Here is a 9,961-nt window from a genome sequence, read left to right as displayed (position 1 = left end):
TACAATAAGTAACAACTATCCAAACAAACTGTAATTAATTAACTATCCAGCTGAAATATTTTAATACAATATGAGCAAGATATGTAAAAACCAAAAAAAAATTAGAATCCTAAGATACAAAACATGGGACCCACTTTCTACCTCCAGGGAGTGGACCCCATGATTTTTGCAGAAGGACCACATAATGTTAGAAAAAAATAAACACAGAAATTAGAAATTACTAGAAAAATATGAAGAATTGAGAATAGTTTGTGTCCCTTTCTCTCTTTCTTCTTCACATCTTTGTCCACCGAAATAGCATAAGCAGCACACTATGCTCTTCTTCTTCTTCTTTCTCTTTGAGAATCTGAAACCATTATTTACTTGTAAATTTATACAAAGTTTTGAGCTTTAGATCCTTCATTGTATCTCAGTTGCTTTTGCAGGTAAAAATGTCTTCTTTTTCTATTTCATATTTTCAAGATTTGCTTGTTTTGTTTAGCTTTCAACTTTTTGTTCATAGTTTTGGACACCCTTTTGCTTAATCTTTAGTGGGGTCTCTTTAGTTAACCTTCTTTGCATTCATTTCTATGTTTTTTTTTAGCATTATTTATTATTGTGTGAATTTATGTGCTTTTAGATTTGTACTGAAACTTGCAAGTTTTAATTTTGGTTCCTTCTAATGGGAAAGTAATGTTTACTTGCTAAAGTTTTTGCATTTAGTTCTTTTGGATTTTTTGATAATTTGCTTTTCTTGTTGTTTTCTTCATTTTTGTGGGGTTGGTCGTTTTTTTATTTTCATTTTCTCTTGTAGAAATGGTGGAAGTTGAACAATAAATTACTATATTGAACCTATTTTTGTTAAAAGTTGTAATCTTGTTCTTATTCTGAGGATTTTGATGTACTTCAATTATAATGGATCTGTGCTATTAAACTGAATGTATCTTAAAAGCTGAGTAATCACACGCGGAGCCAGGATTTGAAGTTTACGGGTTCTGAATTTGCCATCGAACTCATAGCTCCTCTTAGTTACTGATTTAGCAATTAAATATTTATACATATTTATGGATATTTTTTAGTACAAATACAAGGTATAAGCAAAAGCTACTGCCGATGCTCTGGCTCCGCCCTGTGGCTGAGTTAGGCTTCTAAGAACAGTTTGAAAGTTGATTAAAAGTTAATGTATTCACTGCCTAAGAGTTCTTTGAGAAATCTAAAACTCTGTTAAGTATTTAACAACATCCATTACTTTATTTATCTGACTATGATAGGAATGATAATAAAAGTATATTCAAGTTCTTGACCGAGCGTCTATAGTTCTGTTCTCTGTTAAATGAAATGCTTGATATTCATCCATCCAAGTATCCTCATGTTTTATACCTCTTCTGTGTGTTTATTCTTGACATTTGTTTTCGCTATGATTATGATTATTTAAGGAATACAATAGCTGGTATTTTACTTATTTTATAATAGGATTTAACTATCACTACAGGTTGAATAGTAGATTGAAATTAGAAATTTGGATTGCTTTGAGTGAAGGCTGAAGCTCATGTACGGTTGTAAAGGTTGTTGCTAGTTGAATGATGGTTCAGCTTAGACTTTCAAAATTACTCCTTTTACCTTCTGATTGTTGAGTGCTTGTTGGTTGTTCGATCAGTTCAAAGCGATGGGTTCATTTGCTGGTAGTTGTGAAATAATTGAGGCCAAAGATGAGCTGGATTTTTTCCAACATTCTGAAAGGTCTCGTCGAGTACAAGAACAGGACAGAAAGCAGAAGCCTCCTTTGGCTAGAAAAGGACCTAATAAATTCTTAGAAGATGATATCAATCAGCTTTTTGAATCTATCAATCTGAGATCATCAAAGAGTCTGGATTTGTCAGATCAAGTAATAAGAAGAGATGCCTCAAAAAGGCCAATGAAGGGTGGCGGATCTCATTCTCCAGGAATAGGATTTTCAGAGCCAGTCTCTTTAAAGCAGGCATTACGAGGTTTGTGCATTTCGCAGGCGGCAGAAATGGCCGCGACGAAGCGGTTATCCAAGCCACCGGGTTTACAAGATGAAAGCACATCAGGAATATTCGACAAAGTGGCCCATTACCGCCAAGAATCATATGTTAAATCAGCAAACCATAGTCCCCATTCTTCGCCACGACTTGTCGTTAAGCCAACCATCTCAATGCGCCAAAATCACAGAATAGTGCCAGCAGAAAGCACGTCTAACTCTTCCCAGTGGACGGCGCATCAGTACATTGGAGAGCCCAAGCTACAGTCACCAGGTCAAAGCACCCTTTGTTCTCCTAAATATATTAGTAAAAGGACTATTAAAAGTGCAGAATCCATTGCCAAGCAAAATGAGAGAATATTGACGCAAGGAAATGTTCCGAACTCAAGTAAAAAGGTTTCTCAACAGCTTACAGAAGCCAAGTTGACGTCACCAAACCAAACTGCTTTATCTTCGACTACACTTGTTGATAAACCAGTCATTATTTGTGCGGAGTCAACTGTGCGGCGAAAAGAGAAGATGGTTCCAGCAGAAAGCACGTCAACCACTTCGCAAAAGGATAATGCATCTGCTTTGAAGCATCGTGATATTAAATCTGTTCGAACTGTGTTAATTGAGGAAGAAGCCGAAATTTCAGCAACATCCTCATCTTCATTTACCTCTGGTAATGATGCATTGGGTTCTGGACCAAAAAGTTTGCAACATAATTCTAATAAAAGTGTGGTTACATCATTTAGGATAGCAAACAAAGCAGCTCCTAAGCTGAGACTGAAAGCCAGGTTACAAAACGTGTCTTCATCTAGTGCCACGAGAAGCAACAAGGAGTCTAAATCAAACAAAAGCAACTCTCATGCTGTAAAGCCAACAGCAAAACCAGCAGTCAAGAACAAGACCCTTGTCAAGAAAGTGAAACCGGAAACAACAGTAACATCTGGTACTTTTAACCTGACCTATGAAGTAAATGGTCCAGTGGAATCACCGAACCAAGAACTTATCTGCCAGAAATGTCAGTGTTCTCTCAAGAATGCGGTAAACGAGTCTAGTAAGACACCTGCAACTCAAGGTTCTGGATGTACAACCACTGAAGCCCGTGAAAATGGAAGTAACTGTCATACTACTAAACTCAACAAGCCGTCAAAGTCTAGAGAGCAAGGGGACTTTTCACAGAGCTCAAAGAGTAGTATTGGTGATTACAGTTGTAGCACAACGATCAGTGATGAGAGCAATCTAAGTGGGTCTAGTACTGGGAATAGGCCACACATGTCTAAAGATGGCAGGTGGGCGGCTATAAATCAGGTGCGGAAACATCACGGATTCGTAGGGTTGAGTCATTTCAATTTATTGAAGAAGCTTGGTTGTGGAGACATCGGCACAGTGTATCTTGCTGAACTGCTGGAAACTAACTGCTTGTTTGCAATAAAAGTTATGGATAATGAATTTTTGGCAAGAAGGAGAAAAATGCCCAGAGCCCAAACTGAAAGAGAGATTTTGAGAATGCTAGATCACCCTTTTCTACCAACACTCTATGCGCAGTTTACATCTGACAATTTATCATGCTTAGTTATGGAGTTTTGTCCAGGTGGTGATTTGCATGTCCTCAGGCAGAAGCAGCCGGAAAGATATTTTCCTGAACCAGCAGCACGGTATGATATGCTCCAAATTAATAAATTTTACTAAAAACTACTATTATAAAGCTTTGGTAGGAAAAGGTTTATTGTTTGATGAAGTGGTAGAACAGGTTTATTTTCAACATAAACATAACATATGTGCATTTGCGAGGGGTGGTAAATTGTATAAACTAGTCTGAATTTTTTTCTGGAATAAGTGGAGGGGGAGGAATAAGAGAGCTTTTGAAGGGTTGATAATATATTTTACATGTGAGGAGTAGCCTCATGTCTCTAGTTTCTTTTTGGTGCACCAGCGAGGTTCTTGTTTGTATAGCGATTGGTTGACTTTTTGTAGAGAACCATATTTTTGTCTTGGTTTCTCTACTTTTCGTATACTACTTGTATACGGGGATTTCTCCAACATTGACAAAACTACTTACCTTATAAATTTTTCTGTGGTTTAGGCGTTTAGCCTTACAATGTGTAGAGGCTTATTCACACGGCAAATTCTTTATTTGATGGCCAGTGTCTTTTGTTAGGTATATCGTCCTAGACCACCCCCCAAACCAAAAAAGGAGAAAGAAAAAGGTGAAAGTTGAACTCCACATTTCCTCCAAAAAAAGATAAAAAAGGAAAGAAGAATGAAGATTAAGAATTCGTTTGATCGGTAATTATTTAACTTCTCTTAGATGTGTGTATTTAGTTTATCTGTAGTGAATCCTAGTTAATTGATTAATGTAGCGATGCTGTGTCAAAATCCAAAATCTAGGTTCTGCAGAAGTTAGATCACTAACTTTTTGGGGATGCTATATTAATTTGACATGGAAAGAGAGAACTTTCGGACTGTTATTTTTAAAATTGTCCCCGTCAATGACACTGTCTTTAAACAAAGTGGAAGGAGTATTGTCAACATCAACGTGCCAATACTCATTTCCTATATGGCAGGACAAGCATAAACTTCTTTCTTCTATTGACCATGTAGGCATGTACTTCTCAAAGTTAACATTCTCCATCTATTTGGATAAGTGACTTAACATCTGTCCTTTCTGTAAAATATGTTGTTGGCGGCCAGATAGATCAATCTACTGATGTGTTCGTCTGTCAATTTTGTTAATCTTTTGGTTTCCACGTTCCTCTATCTAGTCATCAGTGAGTACTTTCTAACTCATGGTAATTGCAGGTTTTATGTCGCTGAAGTTCTCCTTGCTTTGGAGTATCTGCATATGCTAGGAGTTGTATACCGGGATTTGAAACCAGAAAACATACTGGTCCGAGAAGATGGTCATATCATGCTTACTGATTTTGATCTCTCACTCAGATGTTCAGTTAATCCGACTCTTCTAAAATCATCTTCACTCGGGGTGGAGGCTCCTCGGATGTCTGGTCCATGCGCGGGTTCTAACTGCATCGATCCATTTTGTTCTGGACCGTCATGTCAAGTTTCTTGCTTTAGCCCAAGAATTTTACCTGCCACCGCACGAGCAAGAAAGCTAAAAGCGGAAGCTGCATCCTTTAGCAGATCACTGCCTCAGCTTGTGGTAGAGCCAACAGAAGCACGGTCCAACTCATTTGTTGGTACACATGAATATTTGGCTCCTGAGATAATTAAAGGCGAGGGACACGGGAGTGCTGTTGATTGGTGGACCCTAGGTGTTTTTCTTTACGAGCTTCTATATGGGAAGACACCATTTAAAGGTGCTGGAAATGAAGAAACTTTGGCCAATGTTGTCATGCAAAACCTCAGATTTCCCGATAGTCCGATGGTTAGTTTTCAGGCGAGGGATCTAATCAGAGGGCTTCTTGTGAAGGAGCCTGAGAATCGATTGGGAACGGGAACAGGAGCTGCTGAGATTAAGCGACACCCCTTCTTCGACGGCCTGAACTGGGCATTGATAAGATGTGCTATTCCACCTCAAGTACCTGATCTTTGTGACAATATTGGATTTGCAAAACCAGCTTTTCAGGAGAAGAACAAAATGTTTTTAGAGTATAATTCCAAAGAGCATTTAGAATTTGAGCTGTTCTAGTGAAGCTCTGTCTCTCTCTGTGGTTTGGACTTTGGATGTATCCTCTGCATCCACCCCTTGTAATTAAATGTCATATAAAATGCTCAAAACATGGAAATTTTCATCTGTATTACAAGAATGAAAGTTACATAGCATCCCAACTAATGTTTCTTGTCTTGCAACTAAATTTTATGCTTTATTAATTTTGTCAATTTGAAGTAAGGCAACTTTATGATTGTAGCCAAGACAAGAATGTCATGAATGGTGCTAGCAACCTGAAGCTAATGCTTTTCTTATCTCAAGTTGACATTTTATTGGTAGAAATAGAAAAAAGTATCTACGATTGTAGTGATATAAACAAGAATACTCATTTGAGTCACATGAACATGTATATACAAATTACTGGTTCTGTTCTGGAATCAAAACAAAAACTAAGCTCCGAATAAGTTAGTGTCAGTTATATAAATCTTCACTGATCATATTTCTTTATTTAAATTTATCTTAGACCAACACTAACAAAATAAAAATAAGAAAGTACTAAAAGTTCTCTATGAGAAGTGTTGAGAAGTGTAATTAAGAGCACATACGCATCCCTAAACTAAATAGATACTCGACTCCAATTCTAGCTCTCTGAGAATTCGATCCTGACCCAAAATCGGGTAAAAGCTATTGCGACCCTCTCTTGCTACTTTTTAGTAGTGCGGAGTTGGCAGCGATCACTTTTTGGCGCCGTTGCCGGGGAGCTAACGATTTTGGCTATCTACTTAGTTAGGTTTGTGTATTGTTCTTCTTTCCTTCTTTGTTACTAATTTGTGTGTGTGAATACTTCAGGTACCAAATGGCTTTAAATGCTAATGACCCTCTTGGAAACGTGCTTGCGGGGGAGGAGGTAGATGACATTGGACAAGACGAGGTGCCTCTTGTACCTCCCGGACCACGACGAGGTCGCCAGGCCAATGCTAATGAAAACGTTCCAGATCCTCCTCCGCCACCTCCAAGAGCGGTTCTTCGAGTGCTCCCGAACCAAGGCTATGCAAGTGCTATTGTCCCACCCAGAATCCGGGCGGGCAATTTTCAGATAACCAATGTGATGTTGACCTTACTTGAGCAGCGTGTGTATTTCACCGGCGCTGCGGATCAAAATGCCTACAAACATCTCAAGGGGTTCGTGGATACATGTTGGGATAGCAAGCAGACGAATGTGTCCGAGGATGCTCTTAGGTTGAGGCTTTTCCCCTTTTCACTTCGGGGGAAAGCATCGGATTGGCTCGAGAGACTCCCCAACCATTCCATCACTACTTGGGATGAGTTGGCTGATAAGTTTATTGCTAAATTTTTCTCACCTGGGCACATGGAGGCACTTCGAGATGAGATATTGGCCTTCAAGCAAGAGCCCACGGAACCTTTGCATGAGATTTGGGAGCAGTATAGAACGATGGTGAAGGAATGCCCCAATAATGACATGACGGAGAATATGTTGCAACAAACTTTCTACCGGGGCATCAACACTACAAATCAATGCATAGTGAATCAACTTGCTGGGGGTAATTTTATGAAATTGACGTATGATGAAGCTTGTGCCGTTCTTGATGATATGGCGGATACATCCTCCGCATGGCAAAGTAGGGCCAATGTTCCTCAAGGTGACCCTACGGTTATTCATTTGCATAAAGAATTACATGACCGTGGGCAAGCTATAGCGGAGTTGACAACTACTATGAACCAATTGGCTAAGGCACAGTTGCAACAAGTCCAAAATCCTCGCCAAGTGAATGCCATGTAAGGTGTTAATATGCTTGTCAACAAGAGAAGGCAAAGAAGACAACACAACCAAGGGAATGCTGAGCAATTTGATAATGATTGTGATGGGTTTCAAAATGATGGCTATGATGAACAGAGTGAAGAGGTTCAATATGTGAATAACTATCAAGGCCAACGGGATAACTCTTCAAACCAACAACAGTGGCGACCCCAGGGCAATCAACAACAAAACAGTGGTAATTGGGGGAACAACAACCAAAACAACAACTGGGGCAATCAGAACAACCATCAAGGCAACCAAGGGAATTGGAATGGTAATAACAACAATTGGGGCAACAATAACAATCAAGGTGGATGGAACAATGGGAACCAAGGAAACCGGGGGCAAGGCTTTCAAAGGCCCCCAATGTACCAACAACCGAACAATCCACCCCCTTTCCCTTCTCAAGGTGCTAGTTCTTCCAACAATGATATGGGTAGAATTGAAATTATGTTCGAACAAATGATGAAGAAGAATGCGGATTCGGATGCACAGTTGGCTTCCCACAATACCTCTATCAGAAACTTGGAGGTGCAAATAGGCCAAATGTCTCAATCATTGAATACTCGCCCGAAGGGTGCTCTACCAAGTGATACGGTAGTGAACCCAAAGGGTGGGAACAACCATATTATGGCGGTTACAACAAGAAGTGGGAGAGGTGGTGATGTGAATGCCTCGAAACAAAAGCAAGTTGTTGAAGATGATTTTGAGTTGCAAGAAGATGCGGTTCCTTTGGTAGTTGAAGATGTGGTTGATGACAATGTGAACAATGAAGTGAGGATTGACATTAATGAAACCGAGGTGGAAACTCAAGAGGCCGTGAACCCGTCTAGGGAGCACGTAATTGACATGCCGGAGCCGGTTGTGCCAAAAGCCAAGGCACCTTTGCCTAGGCCACCTCCCCCCTATCCTCAAAGGCTAGCCAAGCAGAAAAGTGAGAATCAATTCAAAAAGTTCATTGACATGATGAAGAGCTTATCCATCAACGTGCCTTTGGTGGAGGCTTTGGAGCAAATGCCTGGTTATGCTAAATTCATGAAGGATTTGGTTACAAAGAAAAGATCAATGGACTGTGAAACTATCAAGATGACCCACCAAGTTAGTGCTATAGTACATTCAATGGCACCGAAATTAGAGGATTTTGGTGCTTTCACTATCCCGTGCACTATTGGTACTGTAGACTTTGCCAAAGCTTTATGTAATCTTGGGGCAAGCATCAACTTAATGCCCTTCTCAGTTTTCAAGACTTTGGGTATTGGGCCTCCGAGGCCAACTTCCATGCGATTGCAAATGGCAGATCGATCTATGAAGCGACCATTGGGTATTGTTGATGATGTGCTCGTCCGGGTGGACAAATTCATCTTGCCAGCTGATTTTGTGATATTGGATTGTGAGGTAGATTATGAGGTCCCGATCATATTAGGGAGACCTTTCCTTGCTACGGGAAAGGCTCTAGTTGATGTGGAAGCATGGGAACTCACTTTCAGGGTAGGTGATGAAAAGGTAGTCTTTCATGTGTGTAAGTCAATGGAGCAGCCCAATTGTACCGAAGTGTGCTCATTTATGGATTTGGTCACGACTGTGATAATTGATGACACAAGTGCAATGATTAATGTTGAGGATCCTTCGAGGCCGTGTTGTTGAATCTTGATGCCAATGATGATGCGGGCAGAGTGGAGTGTGTCAATGCTTTACATGGGATGGGCTCTTATTCCTATGAGCCTTGAAAATTATCTTTGGATCTTGAAAACCGGAAAACTCCACCAACAAAACCTTCAATTGAGGAACCCCCGTGTTGGAGTTGAAGCCATTACCTCCACACCTCAGGTATGAATTCTTGGGCTCTAATTCAACTCTACCAATTATTCTTTCCTCTTGTCTTACTAACATACAGGTTGATGCCACATTGGCGGTGCTTCAAAGGCGAAAAAGGGCAATTGGATGGACTTGGCCGACATTCGGGGAATACGCCTCGCATTCTGCATGCACAAAATCATTTTGTAGGATGATGCAACACCCTCCTTGGAGCATCAAAGAAGATTGAACGAGGCAATGCAAGAGGTGTTGAAGAAAGAAGTGATAAAATGGTTGGATGCCGGGGTTGTGTACCCTATTTCCGATAGCTCGTGGACTTCTCTGGTGCAATGTGTATCGAAGAAGGGTGGGATGACTGTGGTGACAAATGAAAACAATAAACTTATTCCCGCTCGGACCGTTACCGGATGGAGGGTATGCATGGACTACCGGAAGCTAAACAAGGTGACCCGCAAGGATCATTTCCCTTTGCCATTCCTTGACCAAATGCTTGATCGCTTTGCGGGGCGTGCCTTTTATTGCTTTTTGGATGGATATTTGGGGTATAATCAAATCTTAATTGCTCCGGAGGACCAAGAGAAGACCACCTTTACTTGTCCATATGGCACCTTTGCTTTCTCTCAGATGCCGTTCGGGTTGTGCAATGCTCCGACGATATTCCAACGATGCATGATGGCTATTTTCACCGATATGGTGGAAGACATTTTGGAGGTCTTTATGGATGATTTTAGTGTGGTTGGTGATTCCTTTG

General features: G+C 40.4%; 1 protein-coding gene across 2 annotated transcripts; it reads left to right on the top strand.

Moving 5' to 3' along the window:
- Nucleotides 1–218: 218 nt before the first annotated feature.
- On the top strand, nt 219–5,759 carry LOC109210756 (serine/threonine-protein kinase D6PKL2-like). 2 transcript variants are annotated; one of them, XM_019374218.1, is made up of 3 exons: nt 219–425; nt 1,637–3,624; nt 4,769–5,759. In XM_019374218.1, exons 2-3 carry the CDS (start codon nt 1,646–1,648, stop codon nt 5,613–5,615), a joined length of 2,826 nt encoding a protein of 941 aa, XP_019229763.1. In that variant the 5' UTR covers nt 219–425; nt 1,637–1,645; the 3' UTR covers nt 5,616–5,759. The 2 variants fall into 2 exon arrangements, with proteins under 2 accessions (XP_019229763.1, XP_019229762.1); XM_019374217.1 differs by having other exon boundaries at nt 1,472–3,624.
- The last annotated feature ends 4,202 nt before the right edge of the window (nt 5,760–9,961 follow it).

The sequence above is a fragment of the Nicotiana attenuata genome, unplaced genomic scaffold, assembly GCF_001879085.1.
Source record: "Nicotiana attenuata strain UT unplaced genomic scaffold, NIATTr2, whole genome shotgun sequence".
Classification (NCBI taxonomy): Eukaryota; Viridiplantae; Streptophyta; class Magnoliopsida; order Solanales; family Solanaceae; genus Nicotiana; species Nicotiana attenuata.
Note: the sequence above shows the minus strand (reverse complement) of the source record. Positions and strands in the feature narration are given on the sequence as shown.